This window comes from Lepidochelys olivacea (assembly GCF_965140295.1).
Source record: "Lepidochelys olivacea isolate rLepOli2 genome assembly, chromosome: 2".
Classification (NCBI taxonomy): domain Eukaryota; kingdom Metazoa; phylum Chordata; order Testudines; family Cheloniidae; genus Lepidochelys; species Lepidochelys olivacea.
Window position 1 is genome coordinate 14256922 of NC_140412.1, and position 24407 is coordinate 14281328.

Consider the following 24407-nt stretch of genomic DNA (forward strand, 5'->3'; position numbering starts at 1 on the left):
TCACGAGGATCAGTGACTGACTTGAGTCCATCAAGCAGCCAGAGGTGCCACTGAAAACAATCCCCAACTGAACTGTCAATGTTCTGCTGCTTTGAGCCAGCATAGATTAATATTATCCAACATCACTAATAAGACCGAAGAATATACTTCAGGATACACCATTCTGGCATGCTGCTAATTTTTAATAGCCACTCCCTAATTATTGGAAATAGGGCAGGGAATTTAAAGATTCTCAAAGGTATAAAGCTCAATGTGTCTGTTTTGGCATACATGCTATTTTAAAAGAATATACCGTAATGGCAACTCTAAAGGAAGGGATTCTCAGTTAATACAGGTTTCAGAGTAGCAGCCATGTTAGTCTGTATTCGCAAAAAGAAAGGGAGTACTTGTGGCACCTTAGAGGCTAACCAATTTATTTGAGCATAAGCTTTCGTGAGCTACAGCTCACGTCATCGGATGCATTCACCAGGGTCTTCACCTCCTATCTTATTTATCCAATTTATTTGCAGCTCACGAAAGCTTATGCTCAAATAAATTGGTTAGCCTCTAAGGTGCCACAAGTACTCCTTTTCTTTTTGCGAATACAGAGTCTCAGCTGTATTCATACCATCTCCCTTTTCTCTAAGTCTTGGCACATCATTTTTCAAAACAGCATGCATTTTACACTGTACTTTGTGAGATGCACTGTATTTAAAAGGCTATTCATTGTTTTAATTTAATATATTCATGTCTCTTAAAAAAAGTGTAACAGAAAGGGAAAAGGATAGAGCAGGAAAGCTCTAGGTCATTCTTCTGCTTTTCATTAAAGTCATAGAGCTCACTATATATTTCTATCCTACTTGCATAATCACTAGCAATTGGCAGTACCTCTTGATAAGAGACAAGGGATTAAAACTCTGTAGCTGGCCAGGAGTGTCTATTCTTTTAATCTATTTTTCTGAAGGGGCCATCTGCTCCTATTCTTTAATTTCATACCCTAGCTCCAAATTACATTCACCATTTGGTTCGGTTTCAATTAATTGCATGTAAAAGTTTCTTCCATTTCAGGATAACTGGCTTGACTGAGGATCAAATCATGTAGGGCAGAGTTTTTACTATAGTAACCTGATTCCCCAAACTTTAATAAGTGATTTTATTGGTGGCTCAAATAACTGATTGGCCACCAATAAAACAAAGTAGAGAAAATAACCCCCTCTTTAACATTTGTTTTATTATGCCACAACCTGAGATAAGTTACAAACCAATGTGGGCAGCTGTGTTTTGGAAAAACCACAACACAGAACTTGAATAGGAAAGGGACCATATCTATGTTTTCTATGTCACACAATGACAGCCAACAAGTGTAAGGAATCTGCCTTGAGAGCAACACTGAACGTGTACCCTCCAAATAAAGGACACTAGAGGAGCAGACTTAACAAAAAGATCTGTGCCACCATCAATATAAGCATTTCCCTTGCAGATTCAAATGCTACTGATATTTTTTTTTAAATGCAACTTAAGGTGCCATCTCTTCTTCCCCTGCCCCCTCTTCCTCTGTATTACCTCTCCATGGTCCCTTAACAGCACCCACTCTAGGTGCCCCTCTCTTCATCTGTCACCTCTTGGGCAGAGACCTCTTCCCCACCCCTCACTCCTGACTAGCAGTTTTCCAGGCCCCATGCCTACACTGTGACATTCTCAGAAAGCTAGACTGCCTCAACATGCAAGCATCTACACTTTGTTTTCTCTCCAGAGGCTATCAACAGCAAATGCCTGTAGTTATAAGTTACCATACAGTTCTTTATAAGCAAGCTCTTTTATTTTTAAGGTGAAAAAGAAAACATTAAAAAACAATAAATAAAAGAAGCTACAATACATGCTAAAAAAGTTTACAAAGGTCATCCTTTTTAACATAGAGAAGCTAGATGTCTTAAAATAACCAGGGCCTGATGAAATACATCCTAGAATACTCAAGGAGCTGACTGAGGACATATCTAAGCCATTAGCGATTACCTTTGAAAAGTCGCGGAAAACAGGAGAAATTCCAGAGGACTGGAAAAAGGCAAATATTTTGCCAATCTATAAAAATGGGGGAAAAAGGACAACCTGGGGAATTACAGACCTGTCAGCTTAACTTCAGTACCCAGAAAAATAGAGCAAATATGAAAGCAATTTGTAACCACCTAGAAGAGGATAAACAGTCAGCATAGAACAAATCACGACAAACCAACCTAATAGCTTTCTTTCACAGGGTAACAAGCCGGGGGGGGGGGGGGAGAAGAACAAGAGAGAGAAAGAGTGGTAGATGTGGTATATCTTGACTTCAAGTAAGGTTTTTAAACACTTCTTCACATGACTCTCTCATAAACAAAATTAGGGAAATAGAACCTAGATGGAGCTACTTTAAGATGAGTGCATAACTGGCTGGAAAACAATTCCCAGAGAGTAGTTATCAGTGATTCAGAGTCAAGTTAGAAGGACATATTAAGTGGAATCCCACAGGGATTAGTTCTGCTTCCTATTCTGTTTAATATCTTCATCAATGATTTAGAGAATGACACAAAGGCTACACTTATAAAGTTTGCAGATGATATCAAGCTAAGAGGGGTTGCAAGTGCTTTGGAGGATAGGGTTAAAATTCAAACTGATCTGGACAAACTGGAGAAAGGGTCTGAAGTATTATCTGGAAGAAGCAGAAGGAGAGAAATTGGCTGTGAACATCTAAAGGAGCAGTTCTCAAACTTTTGTTTTGTGGACCACTTGAAAATTGCCGAGGGTCTTAATGATCTTTCCAAATGTCCGTACCGTTAGCTAACTATTGTAAAGCGCTTTGGATAAAAGTGCTAAATAAAAAAATACACCTTATTAGCTTTTTTGTTCTACAAATAAAAGCACAACTCATATTTTAAGATCAGTAGTCTTACTTTTCTAATGTGATGGATGTGCCCTCTCTCCCCTGCCACAGCAGCCACAAAGCTGGGGCCTCTCCCCTGCCACAGCAGCCACAAAGCTGGGGCTGGGAAGGAGGACAGTCTCTCCCCAGCAGCTGCAGCCCTGGAGCTGGGAAAAGTCTCCTTTTTCTCTGGCTGCTGCAGCCCTGCATGTCCCCAATTCCCTCCACCCCCCTATTCGGACCTCACTGACCCCCTCCAACCAACTCCCTCTCCCCCGCTCCAAACCCCAGGCCACCACCTCATCTTACATGTGCATCTTCTCCAGGGTCCAAGCCTGCGTGCCTCCGCTAATAAGGTAGGTGGTCCTTCATTCTCATGTGCAGCTGCCCAGGTGTGCACCTTAGAGGGAACTATCTGCGGAGTGCCTAAATGGAGTTTGCGGACCACAGGATGAGACCTCTGATCTAAAGTTTCTCCAAATCACCCAAGACTATTGTTTCCTCTCCCACTCAATAGAAATGCTGGTAAGAGATGCATCCCAAAGCACAGAATGAATGCAGAAAGCCCATTAGTACTGGACTAATTGTAGCAGCAGTCATCCAAACAAAAAGGGAGGGGGGGGGGTGTAGCTCATGCACGTATCCCACGTTTTTTCTAAGAGGTATTTTTCCTATTCACAGTTCCTCTTGCTGTATGATTCAAATAAGTTAAAATGAGAGAAGTTCTCACTGAAATTGAGGGGTATATAGAATCTTAAAGGATTCAGGGGCAGCCGCAACTCATTGTCACTCCATCATACCAATACTTGCATTGTGGAGAAAAAAAAAAAAAAAAAGATAACCCCAAAGAAAATTGATACAAAGCTTCATATGAATGCACACACACACACACACACACGCGCGCAAGCAAGAGAGTTTATTGAAAAGTTTTTAGCCAAAGGTTTCATAGATGGAATTTCTCTATAAAAAGAAAACCAAGGAAGGAAAAATCCTCCCAAGAGTTGTATAAAAAACTTCCTATATGCTCACCAAGAAAGCGTAAAAGATTTACCAACCACTAATGTGAGACTAGCATTTGTTTGCTGCCTTGTAGGTTCGCTCTTGGTGAGCTGCTAGCTGAAGCTGAAAATCTGATAAAGATATCAAATGCAAGAGATGGAAAGCAGCCAGTGATATAGCATCAACTGGAAGTGGAGAATAATAGGTGAAGCAAAACTCACTTAACTTCCCAGTTTCCTATTAATTTTATACTTGACAAAAAAATGTGATGAAAGAAGGCAGTTGAAAAACACAAAAAAGACAAGCAATGGAAAGAGAGCAACAAGGAGAAGAGCATACATGAAAAGTTCTATATAAAGGGACGGATCTGAAAGGGGAAATCTATGCAACGAACAAACAATGCATTACGTAAGACAGGGAGACGCCCCACTGCTGAAAGAAAATTATGTTTTAGTCTCTTACAAGTTACAGTACATGGATCTCTGTTCTCTTCCTACCCCAGTCTTCATGGCCTGCTCCTTTTCTCAGAGATCATATAGTCTGAACTCCAATACATCAAAGACCATCACACTTCACCCAGGTTTCAGAGTAGCAGCCGTGTTAGTCTGTATTCGCAAAAAGAAAAGGAGGACTTGTGGCACCTTAGAGACTAACCAATTTATTAGAGCATAAGCTTTCGTGAGCTACAGCTCACTTCCTCAGATGCATATCGTGGAAACTGCAGCAGGCTTTATATATACACAGAGAATATGAAACAATACCTATTCCCACCCCACTGTCCTGCTGGTAATAGCTTATCTAAAGTGATTTCCAGCACAAATCCAGGTTTTCTCACCCTCCCCCCCCCCACACAAATTCACTCTCCTGCTGGTGATAGCCCATCCAAAGTGACAACTCTTTACACAATGTGCATGACAATCAAGCTGGGCTATTTCCTGCATAAATCCAGGTTCTCACATCCCCCCACCCCCATACACACACAAACTCACTCTCCTGCTGGTAATAGCTCATCCAAACTGACCACTCTTCAAGTTAAAATCCAAGTTAAACCAGAACATCTGGGGGGGGGGGGTAGGAAAAAACAAGAGGAAACAGGCTACCTTGCATAATGACTTAGCCACTCCAAGTCTCTATTTAAGCCTAAATTAATAGTATCCAATTTGCAAATGAATTCCAATTCAGCAGTTTCTCGCTGGAGTCTGGATTTGAAGTTTTTTTGTTTTAAGATAGCGACCTTCATGTCTGTGATCGCGTGACCAGAGAGATTGAAGTGTTCTCCGACTGGTTTATGAATGTTACAATTCTTGACATCTGATTTGTGTCCATTTATTCTTTTACGTAGAGACTGTCCAGTTTGACCAATGTACATGGCAGAGGGGCATTGCTGGCACATGATGGCATATATCACATTGGTGGATGTGCAGGTGAACGAGCCTCTGATAGTGTGGCTGATGTTATTAGGCCCTGTGATGGTGTCCCCTGAATAGATATGTGGGCACAGTTGGCAACGGGCTTTGTTGCAAGGATAAGTTCCTGGGTTAGTGGTTCTGTTGTGTGGTATGTGGTTGTTGGTGAGTATTTGCTTCAGGTTGCGGGGCTGTCTGTAGGCAAGGACTGGCCTGTCTCCCAAGATTTGTGAGAGTGTTGGGTCATCCTTTAGGATAGGTTGTAAACCAACCTTCCACACAAACTTCCTCGTGGCTGGATTTTACTAAAACTAGACAAGCCATTTACAACGCACATTTTGCTTCTCTACAAAAGAAAAAGGACACTAAACTTTCTAAACTACTACATGCTACAAGGGGCCACAGCAATGGTTCCCTCAACCCACCTAGCAATATTGTTAACCTATCCAACTATACTCTCAGCCCAGCAGAAGCAGCTGTTCTATCTCGGGGCCTCTCCTTCTGCCCCTCCACCCCCACGAACATGATACAGTTCTGTGGTGACCTAGAATCCTATTTTCGACGTCTCCGACTCAAGGAATATTTCCAAAATACCTCTGAACAGCATACTAATCCACAGAGGTCTCCCTACCAACACTACAGAAAGAGGGATTCTAGGTGGACTCCTCCTGAAGGTCGAAACAGCAGACTGGACTTCTACATAGAGTGCTTCCGCCGACGTGCACGGGCTGAAATTGTGGAAAAGCAGCATCACTTGCCCCATAACCTCAGCCATGCGGAACGCAATGCCATCCACAGCCTCAGAAACAACTCTGACATCATAATCAAAAAGGCTGACAAAGGAGGTGCTGTTGTCGTCATGAATAGGTCGGAATATGAACAAGAGGCTGCTCGGCAGCTCTCCAACACGAGTTTCTACAAGCCATTACCCTCTGATCCCACTGAGAGTTACCAAAAGCAACTACAGCATTTGCTCAAGAAACTTCCTGAAAAAGCACAAGATCAAATCCGCACAGACACACCCCTGGAACCCCGACCTGGGATATTCTATCTACTACCCAAGATCCATAAACCTGGAAATCCTGGGCGCCCCATCATCTCAGGCATTGGCACCCTGACAGCAGGATTGTCTGGCTATGTAGACTCCCTCCTCAGGCCCTACGCTACCAGCACTCCCAGCTACCTTCGAGACACCACTGACTTCCTGAGGAAACTACAATCCATCGGTGATCTTCCTGATAACACCATCCTGGCCACTATGGATGTAGAAGCCCTCTACACCAACATTCCACACAAAGATGGACTACAAGCCGTCAAGAACACTATCCCCGATAATGTCACGGCTAACCTGGTGGCTGAACTTTGTGACTTTGTCCTTACCCATAACTACTTCACATTTGGGGACAATGTATACCTTCAGATCAGCGGCACTGCTATGGGTACCCGCATGGCCCCACAGTATGCCAACATTTTTATGGCTGATTTAGAACAACGCTTCCTCAGCTCTCGTCCCCTAAAGCCCCTACTCTACTTGCGCTATATTGATGACATCTTCATCATCTGGACCCATGGAAAAGAAGCCCTTGAGGAATTCCACCATGATTTCAACAATTTCCATCCCACCACCAACCTCAGCCTGGTCCAGTCCACACAAGAGATCCACTTCCTGGACACTACAGTGCTAATAAACAATGGTCACATAAACACCACCCTATACCGGAAACCTACTGACCGCTATTCCTACCTGCATGCCTCCAGCTTTCACCCTGACCACACCACACGATCCATCGTCTACAGCCAAGCTCTGCGATACAACCGCATTTGCTCCAACCCTCAGACAGAGACAAACACCTACAAGATCTCTGTCAAGCTTTCTTACAACTACAATACCCACCTGCAGAAGTAAAGAAACAGATTGATAGAGCCAGAAGAGTTCCCAGAAGTTACCTACTACAGGACAGGCCTAACAAAGAAAATAACAGAACGCCACTAGCCGTCACCTTCAGCCCCCAACTAAAACCCCTCCAACGCATTATTAAGGATCTACAACCTATCCTAAAGGATGACCCAACACTCTCACAAATCTTGGGAGACAGGCCAGTCCTTGCCTACAGACAGCCCCGCAACCTGAAGCAAATACTCACCAACAACCACATACCACACAACAGAACCACTAACCCAGGAACTTATCCTTGCAACAAAGCCCGTTGCCAACTGTGCCCACATATCTATTCAGGGGACACCATCACAGGGCCTAATAACATCAGCCACACTATCAGAGGCTCGTTCACCTGCACATCCACCAATGTGATATATGCCATCATGTGCCAGCAATGCCCCTCTGCCATGTACATTGGTCAAACTGGACAGTCTCTACGTAAAAGAATAAATGGACACAAATCAGATGTCAAGAATTGTAACATTCATAAACCAGTCGGAGAACACTTCAATCTCTCTGGTCACGCGATCACAGACATGAAGGTCGCTATCTTAAAACAAAAAAACTTCAAATCCAGACTCCAGCGAGAAACTGCTGAATTGGAATTCATTTGCAAATTGGATACTATTAATTTAGGCTTAAATAGAGACTTGGAGTGGCTAAGTCATTATGCAAGGTAGCCTGTTTCCTCTTGTTTTTTCCTACCCCCCCCCCCCAGATGTTCTGGTTTAACTTGGATTTTAACTTGAAGAGTGGTCAGTTTGGATGAGCTATTACCAGCAGGAGAGTGAGTTTGTGTGTGTATGGGGGTGGGGGGATGTGAGAACCTGGATTTATGCAGGAAATAGCCCAGCTTGATTGTCATGCACATTGTGTAAAGAGTTGTCACTTTGGATGGGCTATCACCAGCAGGAGAGTGAATTTGTGGGGGGGGGGAGGGTGAGAAAACCTGGATTTGTGCTGGAAATCACTTTAGATAAGCTATTACCAGCAGGACAGTGGGGTGGGAATAGGTATTGTTTCATATTCTCTGTGTATATATAAAGCCTGCTGCAGTTTCCACGATATGCATCTGAGGAAGTGAGCTGTAGCTCACGAAAGCTTATGCTCTAATAAATTGGTTAGTCTCTAAGGTGCCACAAGTCCTCCTTTTCTTTTTACACTTCACCCAGTTACCCTTGTATTGAGCCCGATAACCTAGTTGACTAAAGCATAAATTCTAGAAAAGCGCAGTCTAGATAGAAGTGGACAGAGAATCCACCACTTCCCTTAGTAGTTTGGCCAATGGGTGATCACCTTCCCTATTACAAATCTGTGCCTTATTTCTAATTTGAATTTGTTTGGCTTCATCTTCCAGGACACTGATTCCAGTTATCTTTCTCTGACAGATTAAATGACTCTTTAGCACCCAATACTTTCTACTTTGTGAAGGTACTTACACCCTTGAAACAATCATCTCTCAATATTCTTAGAGTTCAATCTCTTTAATTTATCAAAATCTCACCGCAAGGCATTTTCTTCAAACCACGAATTTTGTGGCTCCTCTGCACTCTCTCATTTTTCAACATTCTTCTTAAAAGGCAGAAACCAAAACCTTCACAGTATTCCAGTATTTTTTTTCCACCACTGCCATACACAGAGAATCACCTCCCTACTCCTAATCCCTTTGTTTATTCATCCAAGGATCACAATAGCCCTTATTGTCACACCACACTATTTAGTTGATTGCCCACCGCCCCCAAGAATCACTGCTTTCCAGGATGTAATCCTGCAGTCTGTAGGTTTGGGTTACCTTCCCTGTTCCTAGATGTATAATTTTGCACTTGGCTGTATTAAAATACATTTTGTTTGAATGGACACAGCTTACCAAGCAATCCAAATCACTCTATACCAGAGGTTCTTAAATTGGGGTGAGTCCCCCTGAAGGGGCACAGAATGTATTCTGGGGAGCGACATGAGAACATTCAGGGAAGAGAAAACTTACTGCCTACATTTTACCCACAATGAAAAACTAGCAAAATTGGATACCTCCAGATATAGCTGGTCTTCAGATGGCACTGTGTATTTTGACGGATTTCTGTTAAACTTGCATAGCCTTATACAAAGTTGTTACCATCTGTATGTTAATCCATTTGCTACAATGCAGTGTGCATATTTAATTGCAAACATTGACCACAATTGCGGTTTTGCTTTTGTGTTTATTACAATGGATAATTTGCTCTGTTTGAATCAATGCCTTACTGTTTAATATGCAGTGTATGTATGTTTTATATGTGTTTTTTTTAAAAATTGATATATGTACTTGTGTCGGGGGGTGTAAACTATGACAGATACAAAGAAGGGGAACACAATCAAAGAAGTTTGAGAATAATTGCTCATACAACTGCCCTCTCCTCATTAATTTACCACTCCAGTATGTGTGTCATCCACAAATTTTTTTAAAGAGTGATTTTAGATTTACTTCTACTTTATGTACCCCACTAGAAACACCACCCTTCAATGATTCCTCAGATAACTACCTTGAGAGGTCTCATATAGCACATTCTTAATCCATTTACCATGTGCTGTAATATCGCATAGTGATTAAAAAAAAAAAAAAAAACCCAGAATGCCATGCAATATAAAGTCAGATGCTTTACAAAAGGGAATCCTTACCCCAACCCTGATACTTCACTCTTCCATATAAAAGGGACAAAGGAGTTTAATATCTTGACTTGAAGAATAATTTTAACTCCTCCCACCCCCACAGTAGCGGGGGTGGAATTCCAGAGAGGGCATAGAAAAGGTTGCCTATGTAGAATTTAGGAGTACATGCAAGTCAAACAAGACCAGAACATAAGACTAGACGATCAGTACTCTGACCTTCTTACTGACTTCTCCAGTAAAGTACTCAGAAGGTTACAGTTTTAATTTGCGTGGCTGATGTTAATGAGGATTAGAAGTGACAAACCATATCAATTTAAATTTGAAACCTTTATATTTCATCACTCTCATTGACTGTCAAAGTAAGTGTGCAACTGAATCAGAAGTCAGTTTAGACTAGATGAAATCGTCAGTGAGTGGCTGCAGGCTGGAGTCATGCTTCAGAGCAGAGGAGCCCAGGGTGAAGCAGTGTGATTAGCTTAAACTGTTATTTTACAGCATCCTTGTTAACTACTTGCTACATAAAGTATTTGACTCATGTTGGCATCAGAAGTCAGAGGAACAATTACAGAGTCCACAAATTTGACATTTAAGGTTCTCAGAAGTTTCATATAGTTATTCAAAACCTAGTTTTATTGGGGGAGGGATCATAAAACCAGTCTTTTCAAGAAATGCTGAACTACCCAACCAATCCCATTACTGAAAGTTTTAACCAGTGAAGTCTTATTTATTGCAGGTATAAGTCCTATTAGTGGGTGAGGAGCAATATTCAAACACTAACTGATTTCTAATGCATCTGCAGTCCCATTGCCTACTACTGCAGTAATAAAGAGAGGGCAAAGAACCAAAGCAACTTAATGACAGGTTTCAGAGTAACAACCCTGTTAGTCTGTATTTGCAAAAAGAAAAGAAGTACTTGTGGCACCTTAGAGACTAACCAATTTATTTGAGCATAAGCTTTCGTGAGCACTTTAGATAAGCTATTACCAGCAGGAGAGTGGGGTGGGAGGAGGTATTTTTTCATGCTTTTTGTGTGTATATAATAAGATCTTCTACACTTTCCACAACATGCATCCGATGAAGTGAGCTGTAGCTCATGAAAGCTTATGCTCAAATAAATTGGTTAGTCTAAGGTGCCACAAGTACTCCTTTTCTTTTTGCAAAGCAACTTAGTTGTTTTTTGTGAAGCTTCTAGAAAACCATGTCCAGTCATATAGCTACTTCTATTTTCCATAAAATCTGCTAACTAATCTACCTTTGCATGAACCTTTTCATGGTCTGACATTATCTGGTTAAAATAGGACCATATAGATCATTGTTACAACCACTGTTATATATTTGCAACAAATCTTTTACAAAATGTGGCATGTAAGATGTCTATGGAAAGGTTATGATTTGCTGAATACGATTATGCTATTTGTATGCATGTATAACTTAAAATACAAAAATGATGAGTACTGAAAATATACCTGGATTTCAAATGTTTGCTCCTGGGGTAATGCCCACAAGGTAGTTAGCCAGCACATCTTGGAGAGACTAGTCACATTGAGTGGCCCATCAAAAGGGCACTTAACTCACAATGAGCCATTGGAGATGCCCATCTAAACTGAATGGACCTTCCTGTGGCTGTTCCATCTGAAGTCTAGGTAATGGCTTCCTACCATGACTAAGCAAAATCAGGCAGACAGGTGACTTGCCCATGTGACTCCAAACTCCCATCTTTTTACCTGTAATTTTCCACTAGCTGTGCTGAGGGCTTTGTTTGAAACAATGGGTTTCCCTCACCATGGCAGAAGCTATAAAAGGTCCTGGAAACCCCTTTGTTTTGCCTCTTTCCTGCTCAAACCTCTGGACTTATACTAATGGGAGCACTCTAACCAAGGGACTGATGTCCTTCCAGTGATTTGGAAGCAACCAGAGACTTAAACCAGCAGTTTATTCCATCACTGCTACAAGTCTGAACCAAGAACTTCGTATGTATTTGATTCCTTTAACCAATTTTAACATTGTTTATGAATAAACCTTTTGATTTTAGACACTAAAGGATTGGCAAGAGTTTGATGTTTGGGTAAGATCTGAGATATATATTGACCTGGGTGTGTGGCTGGTCCTTTGGGATCAGGAGAACCTTATATTTAATGAGGCTGGTTGTAAAGAACCACTCATCTTTAAATCCAGTGTTTTGGGGCGACACAAGGACTGGAATACCTAAGGAAACTGCTTTTATAACTTCTTGTTAGTCAGTGTGGTGAGACAGAAGTTTTTTTTGTTGCTGATTTGGTATATCTTATGGAGGAATAACCACCAGTTTGGGGTGTATCTGCCTTATTTCTCAGCAGTTTGTCCTGAATTTGGTATTCTCAGTTGTGACCCCCCGAAGCATGGTTACATGTGGAGCTTTCATTCTTTTGCCATGATCATTATTCCATCAAGAAAATCATTGCCTACTCCCAAGCAGACATTACTTTCTAAGTCACTTCTGGGGAGGACAATTTACTCAGAGTGACTCATAGGCTTAAGCAAGCCTCTTCTCATTATGGATCAATTATTTTCAACTGAGTAGACTAAGCATACAGCCCGTGAATGGTTTAGTACATCTTATTAACTTACTGTCCTCATCTCTGAGGAATTTTCTTTATCTACATTTTTAGTTACAAAATGTCTACTTCTCTTACGAAGCAATTTGATAGCCACTCAGAAGAAACACTTGTACAAATCTGTGCTGTCCCTCCTTCTCAGTCAAAAGAGAGACACTGTGATAGCAGATGAAAGATTAGAGGTTGTGCAGTAATAAAATAGTGGCCACAGAATGAAGGCTTAAGGAGAGATCATCATCATCCCCCAAACCTGTCACACTCCCAGTCCTCACACAAACAATTCACTACCAAAGATATTTACATCAAATAAAATATGAATGTCTCTTCACAGTCTTCTAACCAGAAACACACCTTTAAGAGAGTCCCTGAACATTGAAAAATTATGGCATATCCCATGTTGTGACAAAGTTCCTCCTACCTTGATGGGTCTTGTGCTTATTGGCGGATTTGCTTGCCTTGGAGCTTTACGGCAGCACTCAGTTTGGCTGTTTTCGTGAACTTACAGTCCAGGTCAACTCCTCCTGTGTCTGACCAGGAGTTGGGAGGTTTGGGGGGAACCTGGGCCCGTCCTGTACTCTGCGTTCCAGCCCACGGCCCTGTGGAATGCAGCTATCTAGAGTGCCTCCTGGAAAAGCTGTGCAACAGCTACAACTCCCTGGGCTACTTCCCCATGGCCTCCTCCCAACACCTTCTTTATCCTCACCGTAGGACCTACCTCTTGGTGTCTGATAATGCTTGTACTCCTCAGTCCTCCAACAGTATGTGTTCTAACTCTCAGCTCCTAGTGCCTCTTGCTCCCAGCTCCTCCCAGGTGCACCACAAACCAAAGTGAGCTCCTTCTTAAACCCAGGTGCCCTGATTAGCCTGCCTTAATTGATTCTAGCAGCTTCTTGATTGGCTGCAGGTGTTCTAATCAGCCTGTCTGTCTTAACTGTCTACAGAAGGTTCCTTTTTGTTTCAAAAAAAAACCTTCCTTGTTACCTTACCCAGGGAAAAGGGACCTACTTAACCTGGGGCTAATATATTTGCCTTCTAGTACTCTCCTGTACCCATCTGGCCCAACCCTGTCACAATGTATAAAAATTACAAATTCTTAGTAAAATACAGTATGCTGCAGACTTTTGTTGAGGAAACCTGACTGAAGATGCAGATGCTTTGAGAAATGCAGAGTCACTGTTTACAAAATAAAACTGATTAATTACAGCTTCAAACACCCAATTCTTTAACAGCATAATAAAATTAATCAGTACTACTTACTATTTGTGGAGGAAATTAACTGAATAAAAGTCAGTAGCTTACTTTATCCCTGAAGTATTTTGGGGACAAAGTTTAGTTCTCAAGATCTTTAATTGTTTTATTTCATTGTTACTCCAAGTAATTTGTACATAAAAACCAGCAGGCCTGTTCTGTGGTCAGTACTAGCTGCCCATTCAATAAAATGGATCAAAATATAGTTAATATACAAAAAACAGCCTCTCCCCCGAGGAAAGGTCTATTGCTGCCTTATATCTGGCCATGTCAGTGGAAATCAAGAGGGGAACTGCAAACTAATTCAACTACTCTGTGTAGGATGAGAGACAGGGTCTTGTGTCACGAACTTGCATCTGTGAACCTCTTCCCTTCAACATACATACAAGCAAAATATATTACATCTTTCTGTAATAACCTGGAATCCGTATTTCCTTTTAGTTGATGTTTGCATCTCTAATGCTTTTGCATTTATATGTTTCTTCTATTCCAAGCATTTAACCTAAATACAGTATATGGGCCTTAGTGGGTGGTATGGGTTGAGATTGTTTCTTCGGAGGGTGAGGGGCAGGTGTAAGGTTCCCATATGCCTTCTGTAATGAAGAACTACAAATGAAAATGTTAACAGGTTTTATTTCTATTAATTTCTTTAAATTTGATTTAAAACATATTTCAACAGGCATTCACAAGGGCTAATAACATACATAACTAGAGAAAGGCAGTTCCTATCCTCATTTCTCTCCATTATTTTAACAGAAATCCTTCCCTTTCCAACCTTTTTCAGCATTCTGTGTGTTCACAGTCTGGTTTACACTACAGAGTTAGGTTGAAGGAAGCTGCTTAAAGTCAAATTATTAATGTATGTATTTACACTACCAGGTCCTTTAAGTCAACCTAAGTTGCCTCTGACGTGGACTTCTGTAATCCACCTCTGCAAGGGGCGTAGTGCTTAGTTTGATTTTCATGGGCCGACTGTGAGGCAGCGCAGACACAGTGTTGTCTAATTAGACTTAATTGGCCTCCAAGTGGTATCTCCAATGCTCATCTGTGACCGCTCTGGAGATCATTCTCAACTCTGCTGCACTGCAGCCAGGTACACAGGAAACAGCCCCTCCCCTGCTAAAGCACCGGAACTTTTGATTACCCATTTCCTGTTTGATTAGCATTGGGAGCATACCAGCTTGAGCACAGCTGATCGTGGAGACTACACACCTAAAACGTGCCCCAGCCTGGTCTGTACAGGAGGTGGTGGATCTCATCACTATGTGGGAAGAAGAGTCTGTGCAAGCAAAGCTCTGATCCAGCAGAAGAAACGCTGATATCTATGTAAAGATCACTCATGGAATGGGGGAGAAGAGCTACATGCGGGACACACAGCATTACTGTATGAAAATAAAAACTTTGCCAGGCGTACTAGATGAACAGTTCTGGTGCTGAACCCCACACATGCTGGTTCTACAACGAGCTGCATGCGATTCTTGTGGGGTGACCCTACAAGCACCCCCATCCCCCACAAGCAACATGGACCCCTCACAGGTGTGAGAGTCTAGGGATAACAAGGAGAATGATATGGTGGAGGAGGAGGAGAATGGGAGACAGGCGAGTGGTGGCTCCATTCTCCCTGAGAACCAGGAAATATTTTTAACCCCAGAGCATTGCGGGTTGCAGGACATCATAGTGGCGGACCATGATGCCAGGGAAGGCACCTCTAGCACATACACAATTACAATGAAAGTCTAGTTAAACTTTAGGGGGTGCACACTTTCAATGGTATTGTAGGTTTACTGTGAAGAAAAAGTGAGGTGCTGTGGTTCTCTGCTTACAAGAGGCTGCTCCAGCTACACAGAGGGTTGCCCCCCAGAAAGATTGTTTATGTGGACTGAGATATCCATGGAGGATTCCCAGGCTCTCTAGGAAACTTTCATGGAGGTACTCTGCCATCCTTTGCAGAAGGTTTCTGGGCAGGCAGTCTTATTTCTTCTACCATGGTAGGACACTTTCCCCACACAACTCCTGAATTAATTCAGCTGGCATTGTTGTAGTACACAGAGACCGGGTTTATACCCAGCACTTGCAACATCTCCTTCCTTTCCACCTCTGTTACCCTCAGGAGACTAATATCACATAGGGTCACCTAGGGGAAAACAGGTGAAGTCCTCATTAAAAGTGTTCTTACATGGAAAAAAGGCATATAGACCCATCCTGCCCCACGCACACGTTCCAGATTGCCAAACCACATGGCCACTAATGTGCCTTTACTGTGCTTGGCATGGATTGCCAATAGTTTAAAGTGGCTGATGGGGATTTGAGCCCCACCTGAGAGATTCCACGATTTGGAAATGAAAACGTTTGTCCCTGCCCCCTTCATAAACAGCTTCCCATGGTTCTATGGGAAAGGGCTACTGTTTGACTAGCTACCTAGGCTCCTGACATAAGCCTTCATTAAAAAAGTGCAGTCACCCATGACCTGTGGGGGGGGCAATACTACCCATCACTGGAGCAGCAAAAAACAGTACAGTGAACAGTTATGGATTCTGATTGTTATGGCTTGCACCTAGTCTAATAAGTTTTTTTTTTTAAATGAAAACACAACCTTGCTATGGAAACATTTTATTCATGTACAATAGCTCCTTTATCCCCTCCTCCCCCGACAGCTGGAAATGTGTCCTTCGGCATGTCATCAACACCTGAAAGCAGACTTTTGGTGATCAGGAGAAGAACGAACATGGGAGGACATTTTCATTGAGATAATGAACGCCTCTGGGGCTGCTGACACAGAGCTGAAAGCATAGAGGATTTCACTGTCTGAGAAGTTAACAGGAAAGCATCCAACGAGTGTGGAGCACAGGATAAGATGCTTTGGATTACGAGGGACCAAGCAGACATTGAGGCATCTGGTTAAACTGCAGGAACAGAAGCAGGAGGGTGGAGTCCCTCTGCAGACCCTGGTGGACAGCCAGCCAGCATCGCTTAGTGTAAAATCACCCTCCCACAAGTGCTCCATGATGAGTGGGTAAAAAGCCCATTATCCCTTTCACTTAACTCAGGTGGGGAGGGTACAAGGAACAGAAGACACCCCTTCACAGACCTTTGATGATCTAGAATGTGGTGTTATGTTACACAGCTGAAAAGGTTTCTGCCCTTCCAACTTTACAACCCTTTCCCCCCCACCCCACCCCCAGGTTAGCTTTTCTCTCTTCTCCCTCCTTACTGATGTTTGTTAAATAAAGTAAATGGATTTGAGAAATAAATGTTCTTTATTGAGTAGAAGCACGGGGCTTGGGTGGGGGGTTGGCTTTACAAGCACAGTGATACAAACAAGGTGGAGGTTTGGGAAAAGCACAATGCACACAAGCAGCTCACATTACTCTAACAGCTTTTCAAAGCCTCATGGATATGCAGCGACCCTTGCTGTGCTCTTCTTATTGCCCTGGTGTCTGGCTGCTCAAAAATGGCTGCCATGTGATCCGTCTCAACTGCCCACCCTGGCAAAACCTTCCCCTCCCCAGATATTCTGGAGCATACAGCTATAACTATGGGGATGTTCTCCTCACTATGGTCCAGCCTTGTTAGTAAACTTCTCCAGTGCCCTTTCAAATCACCAAAGGCACATTCAACCACCATTCTGCACCTGATGAGCCTATAATTGAACTGTTCCTTACTGCTGTCCAGGTGGCCAGTGTATGGCTTCATGAGCCATAGGAACAAGGGGTAGGCTGGGTCCCCCAGGATAACTATAGCATCTCAACATCAATGTTAAGTCTGTGGTCTGCAAAGTCCCAGATTGCAGCTTTAATAGACCCAAGTTCATAAAGATGCACGTCATGAACCTTTCCCGACCATCCTATGCTGATGTCAGTGAAATGCTCCCTGTGATCCACCAGGGCTTGCAAGACCACTGAAAAGTATGCCAAAGAGTACATAAACCAAAAGGGAATGTGGTCTGGTGTCAAGATGGGGATATGCGTGCTATTACCTCACTGCAATTAGGGAACCCCATGGTGGCAAAACCATCCATTAGGTCCTGCAAATTTCCAAGACTCACTACCCTTTGCAGCAGAAGTCGATTAATGGCCCTGCACATTTGGAGCACAGCAACTCCCACAGTTGACTTGCCTACTCCAAATTGATTCCCCACTGCCCAGTAACTGTCTTGTGTTGCAAGCTTCCAAATACGGCGATCGCCACTCACTTCTCCACTGTCAGAGCAGCTCTCATTTTTGTGTTGCTGAACTGCAGGGCAGGGGAAAGCTCTGCACAAAGTTCCTGGAAGGTGGCCTTCTGCATTCAGAAGTTCTGCAGCCACTGCTCATGCCATATCCGCAAAAGATGCAGTCCCAGTCCATGCTTGTTTCACAGGACCAGAAACGGTGCTCAGAGTGCAGCTGCTCTGTGACTGCCAGCAGCAATTGTGAACTGTCCCCCACTCCAATGGCTTGCAGCACAACTGAGCAGGCTCCATGCTTCTGAGGCTATGGTGTATGCACAGTGGTTTTAAGGACTAAAACCACTGGATTCTTTGCCATGGATATGAGGGAGGGAGTACAGTGCATCATGGGATGCTGATGCAGTGTTCCTATTCTCCTCTGTTTTGGTCCCATGAGGCATTGTACAAACTTCCTAAAACACAGTGCGGCAAGTTGCACTTTGGGATAGGTACCCACGATGCACTGCTTTGTGCATGGATATAGGTGCTGCTAGTGAGGACGCACTCCATCGAGACAATGAGTATGGTGTGGCACCACACAATTGACTTCATTAATTCAGAGGCTCGAGGTCAAATTAGATAGAGTCAACTTAATTTTGTAGTTGAGACCAGCCCTAGTTACTGAACTATGGAACAGTTTAATAGGTATTATGTCAGCCTCTCTAGTATTTACATTTGCAAATGTATAATCTGAAAGACAAACAGTCAGCCTTGCAGACACAACACTGTGCTTGATAAAGGGCACTGAATTGTACACCAAGAAAGAATAGTTTAACTTTTGACAGCAATGACATGTCCAGAGGTAGAAAACAAGTTAGGCAACCTAATCTCAAAAGACAGATTCAAGTTGCACATCTTTAAGTAGTATTTCCAGTAGCAGATATAAAATTACAAAAACCTGGTGATAAATTCAGCTATGAAGCCTATGAAAGTTCACCCTCACCTCAGAAAATAATTGCTATAATTCTTCACACCTTCAAGTGCATTGCTATAGAGAGATTTTAATTTTAACCAGGAGCAACTTACTGCTGTCGTCTTCAACTCAGTTTGTTTCCGTATATGTTAAGGAGCAGATGTAACCATTGCATATTAAAGTTGTTACACCTGCAAAGATTTAGTAGGATGATTGACGAGTCCCTCATGCTACAGAAATTTTAAACACTTCCCTCTGCATGATAAGCTATTGCCATGATAAGGTTAAAGATCAAAGCTATATCTAATGCCTTTGATTAAGGTGATTGTAAAAAACAAAACAAAAAACCACACACCACAATTTCTAGGAAACTTCCCTCACCTCTTAGATGAAAATTTCAGCTTCTAAAGCCAAAAATGTATTTTATTTCTCTACCAAAATAGCAGTTCCCAAACACTGCAAAACATGGGAAAAAATGCAGAACTGAGCTGCATGCTCTTACATGGCCATGGGGGTGCCCACCACCTTGATTTTTCCCCCATGTGATCTAACCTCCATGGGAGAGGCACCAGAGGCCTTCCTTTAGGATAAGAGCTACTATATGTAGGCTAGAATTAGCCAGAATGTTTTATTCCTGGTACTTAACAGCTGCATATTAATCCCTTCAGAACTGCCAATTTATTAGTATATGAAAACCTCACCCATGTGTCTGGCTCTCTTGTGTCACAAACCTAACTACGTTTATAGAAAGAAAGCTAATTGTATTACAGTAAACAGGTTTAATATGTTTTGCTCAAGTAGAAAAGTAAACAAACATCTGATTCAGAGAAGAACTGTGACAATATATTCTCATTACCTCCTGGAGAAGGACCCCTACTGTTCTACCAAATTTAAGCAGTAGTGGATTGCTCCAATACTTGTTTAACACTGCACTTCAACAATAACTTTCTCAATTTATATTGGTGAAAATTCTATTAAAGCCATTGGAGGCCTCACATTTTGGGGGAACAATAGGAGAAAATTACTGCTCTATAGCAATTGAAAATAGCAAGCAATGAAGTTAATAAGTATGTAGGTAGGCAACAAATATGTAGGTGCTCATTTCAATTCCATCAGTATGCTCAATGCCAGCAAATGCTTTTTGCCAAGCAAACATAGTATTACTTAACCTCGTTTCTCTGTAGTAGTTCAGAATTGTCTGGTAAAGAGTTCCTCTCTCCGTGCTCTGACCCGATGTTTATTATGCCCTGTAGTTTACAGAGTTCTGTAACCAAACCTTCAGACCAAGAAAGCATACAAGCATGTATATTTCATGATTTCTAATGGCAGATGAAAAAATTCTCAGTATACTGTTGTGTATTACCATGTGGAGACTATAATTGGCAGTTATGTAAAGTCTGGGGACAGGGCAGCTTCTCAATTCCCTCCCGATACTCAATTTCAAGATGGCAAGTCATTTGTGACTATTATTGTGCTCTCGTATGTACTGAAAAAATTGCACTTATTTCAGCCCTTCTGAACTTTGGGGTTTTTTTCCCCCAATACTGTGACTGATGTTGCTCAATAAGTCCCAAGAAGTGATTCTAAAAGAATTAGGAAAATTGGCTTTATTCATCAAAATATGTTTGCCTTTCCACACAGTGGAGCGTATCCATAAGACAATCTTTTCCGTTGATTTGGCAAAAGTTAAAATAAACTAACAATAATTAAACTGAATTTTGAAAACCTTACAAATAACTATTTTTGCAACCCAAATTCCAATTTTGATTATTGCACCATTGGCAGGGGGGGGGTAGTGTTACTGAATGGATAAGAATTAAACTTCTATTACTTTCAAATAAGCAAAAATAGTGACATGTTTAGATTTTCTGATTCTTGAACAATTGTAAGAAAGGGAAGTTAACTCAGCTTTTCAACTTTAGTACAAACCACCAAAATTACAAGTTCAGGTAGAAAAAGAAAACTTTTAAAAAAGTGTTATATTCTATTTTACCAAGAAGATCATAGCCTGCTATAATTGAGAAGAATAGGTTAAAGAGTTATTAACTTCTGAAGTCAAAGTAATATTAAAAACATCCTATTTCAGTAAGACTAGCAGATACCCTACATATTCCATTTCTTTTAGTCAGCAGCAACTTCAAAACAGTAGATTATACACAACTGTCTGTCTATGAGGCCAGCCATCAACTCAGGTAATTTTAAGTAGTTAAGGTTACAGAAGCCTGATTTTAAGTTGGAGCAGTAACTTTGTAGTTACTATGCTTTTATTTTAGGAGCTTACATTTCAAAAGATAAAATGAGTGAAACATCTAAGTCTGTGACTAATGGCACAGAAATTAAATCTGAAGCCGAACAAAAACCTACCTAAGTACAAGATATATTACTAACAAATGTGCTACTGAGAACGCCATTCATGTTTTAGCTGTATGAGCTAGAAGAGCACCTTTGAAAGCATGTGAGGAGACACACACACACAAATTACTGTTCCAGGAAACAGGATTAGAAATAGATGTGACCCTGGTTATCAATAAAAAAAATATACCAAAGGGCGAGCTCTAGGTATTAATTCTGGTTAATTTACTTTGTCATCAAACTTCAGACCCACAGTTAAGTACATTAGTTAAAGATCAAACTTTAACAGAAAAGGGAATAACTGTCATGATGTTTGAGGACAGAATATAGTTAGAAGTTGATTAAACTTACATCAGTAATTACAAAAAATTTAAGCACATATTTAACAGAGATACTTATTCACAGTATCAGAAAACTTGATTTACACTAAGATTTCCCTTCTCAAATAATTTTACCTTAAGTTAATTGGAAACTTTTTACAAAAAAAGATTCCTTCACATAAGATGGTCTACTGTTTCGCTCATGGGATTTTTTTTTGGCGTAAACTTTGCATTGTTTTAGAGTATCAAGCTACAAAACCATGGTATTTGCATTTTGCAATTGAGATTATGTGCATCAACTATCAAGCAACACCTTGTTAGTCCTTAAATTTAAAGCCAGAAATTATTTCCTAGCACACTGCAAATCAACAAGCTATGCCAATCTAACAACATTTGTAACTTAGATATGGAACAATGAATGTAATGAAGCAAATACCAGCATAGCCTTCCGATGATTTCAGCAATGAGATCAAGATGCATACTCGATTTTCATTTTTAAAAGTTAACTAGTGAATTGATTTGGTAATAAACCTGGAATACCACTACTTGTGAATTTTGTGCCATATTACCTCAGCATATTTTATGAATACTTTAAAGTAATCTACCCATCATAAAGCAGTTTACCATTCAGACACTTCCCCGGAATAATAGCCAAATTTACACTATACTTCTTTAATATTCAGGCAATAGACATTTCTGAAAATACTAGTGACCATTTAAAACAAATTATTTTTCAGTGTACTGTTGCTAATTGACTTTGACGCTTAGAAATCAATTTTTTCAATCACAGATTATAATTGCAGAAAATTCTGCTTTAGGCAATTTTGCATAAAACTGATTTTAAGAGCTACTTTCAATTTCTGAAGTTACTTACAAAGGTGTACATGACTTCCTGTGGGAAAGCTTAGTTTGCAGACCACTTAAAGAAAATTATTATGTTCATATTTGTTCTATTTAGTTTTGCTGGCATACTGGACAGCTCCTAGAGAACAATTTTTTTGTGGAATAAGTAAGGCTATTTTGAGATAAACGATACACATGCAGTTGAATCTATTCTTACTATATATTAATACATAACCCAACTATGGACTGTTTGCAGCATAAACTGACAGGCATGTACGCTCAATAATCCCAAAGCAACACTTCACATAGCAGTGGCAACATGAAAAATCTGGAATCAAGACTAAGTGTCCTATGCATATAAATTTAAACAATTCTTCTCATTCTGCTAATAGGATGTTATTTTGCTGAGTAATTAAGATTACACTTTGTTTTATTTATTCTATGATTTTGTAACCCCAGTCCTTGTTAACTCCACTGATCACACACTGTACAATTCAGATTCTCTCACAGCAGCCTGCACAGTAGGTAACAATAAAAAAAAATATATAGTTCACTAGACACAAGAGCAAGCCCAATTAGGAATGTAAACAAAAAAAAAAGCCATTAGAAGTGGATCAAGAACAATAAACCTTTTAGAAACTGCAGTAATTAACTTAAATGATCATCATCAATAATCCAATAGAAGTAAAACAGGAAAATATCGTGATACCGTTTATTTGAACTAAAATTACAGTGTTTGACAATCCTATATTATCTGCTCACTAAAAGTGTATCTTTTCCTTCTAAAGCCCACTCTTTAAACAATTTGGGTATTTAAGGGAACTTCACGACATCCGTCTGCTAAAACGCGAAGCGAAGAATCACAATGTGCATTGTTCTCGGGGCCATTTTTTTCCCCTTCTTACTTTACACAAACTCGTCAGGCTTCCTTCTCCTAGCAGAAATGTACATCACTATTAAGATCAATTGAAAGCGACAACATCAAACCCACAAGTGTCAACAGATCGGGACAACGCGTCACGTCCCAAGCACACCCCAGAGAGAAAACCCGGCTTCCTCCCCAGCCCTAGGACCAGAGGCATCCTACTGCGGGAGATCACAACAGGCTCCAGAGCTGAAGTCACCCCTTCGCCCCTCCTGGGCAGCGTCTGGACGGAGATTTCCCGTCCCTGGCAGGTGCGTCGCCCCCCACCGGAGTGCGATGTGCCAAGGCACCAGCCGCCCTCTCTCCGCCTCCCGGTCCACGCGTGCTGGGCATCGCGTCTCGCCGGGAGATGGCGACCCAGCCGCCAAACCCCCCAGAGCGAGCGACGCTTGGCCCCGGGAGCAACTTTCACCTGGCCGCCGCGGAGCGGCGGCCGGCGTCCCGGGCAGGCAACCGAAGGAGCCGGAGAGGCCAGGCTCCGCACCTGGCTGCCAGCCGCCGCCAGGAGCCCGCCCCGCCGGGACTCAGCCCGCGCCGCACGGAGCAAGCGAGCCCCCGTCCCCAACTCAGGGCCGCCCCTTCCCACGCCTCGGGGGTCCCGTCCCCCCCGCAGCCCCCGTGCCGCCCACCTTGGTTCACCAGCCGCAGCGCATGGGTGAAGGACGGGTCCAGCGAGTCCTTCTCCGCCATCAGCTCGGGCAGGTACTTCTCGTCCATCTCCGCTTCCCGCGCGCCAGGGGGACCTGCACACAGGGCAGGCGGCGGCGGCGGCACCGGCGCCAGGCGGAGTCCGAGACGTCGTAAATCCTCTCAGGCAGCGGCGAGGCAACGCCTCCCTCCGGCCCCCTCCTGCCCCGGGCTCCGGGAGCGCATCCAACGGGCGCCACAGACCCACCACGGCCGCCCTACAAGACGGGGACCACCCCCTCCTCCCCCGCCCGCCCGCCCGCCGAAGCCCGCCTTTGCTGCGGAGGAAAGGGGCAGCCACGGGGATGAGGAACCTGCGCGCACAAGCGTTATCCAAAGCGGCCTCCGCCGAGGCTGCAACACCTGGAGCGGCTCCGCGCCGACTCAGCGGTAGAGGCTGGGAGCAGCAGGTTTAAATAGCGCCCGCTAGGCCACGCCCATCGCCAAGCAAAGGCC

At 42.4% G+C, this 24407-nt stretch overlaps 1 protein-coding gene across 2 annotated transcripts in view; it reads right to left on the reverse strand.

Moving 5' to 3' along the window:
• The window catches only part of KHDRBS3 (KH RNA binding domain containing, signal transduction associated 3), a 199377-nt gene extending 175198 nt beyond the window's left edge, over window positions 1-24179 (reverse strand). For both annotated transcript variants that reach the window (XR_014710530.1, XM_084621354.1), the window contains exon 1: window positions 23894-24179. Coding sequence is in view for 1 of the 2 variants with exons in the window: in XM_084621354.1 (XP_084477480.1) it covers window positions 23894-23981 (88 nt within the window). In the remaining variant the exon portion in view is untranslated. The remainder of the gene's footprint in view (window positions 1-23893) is intronic.
• Window positions 24180-24407: the final 228 nt, after the last annotated feature.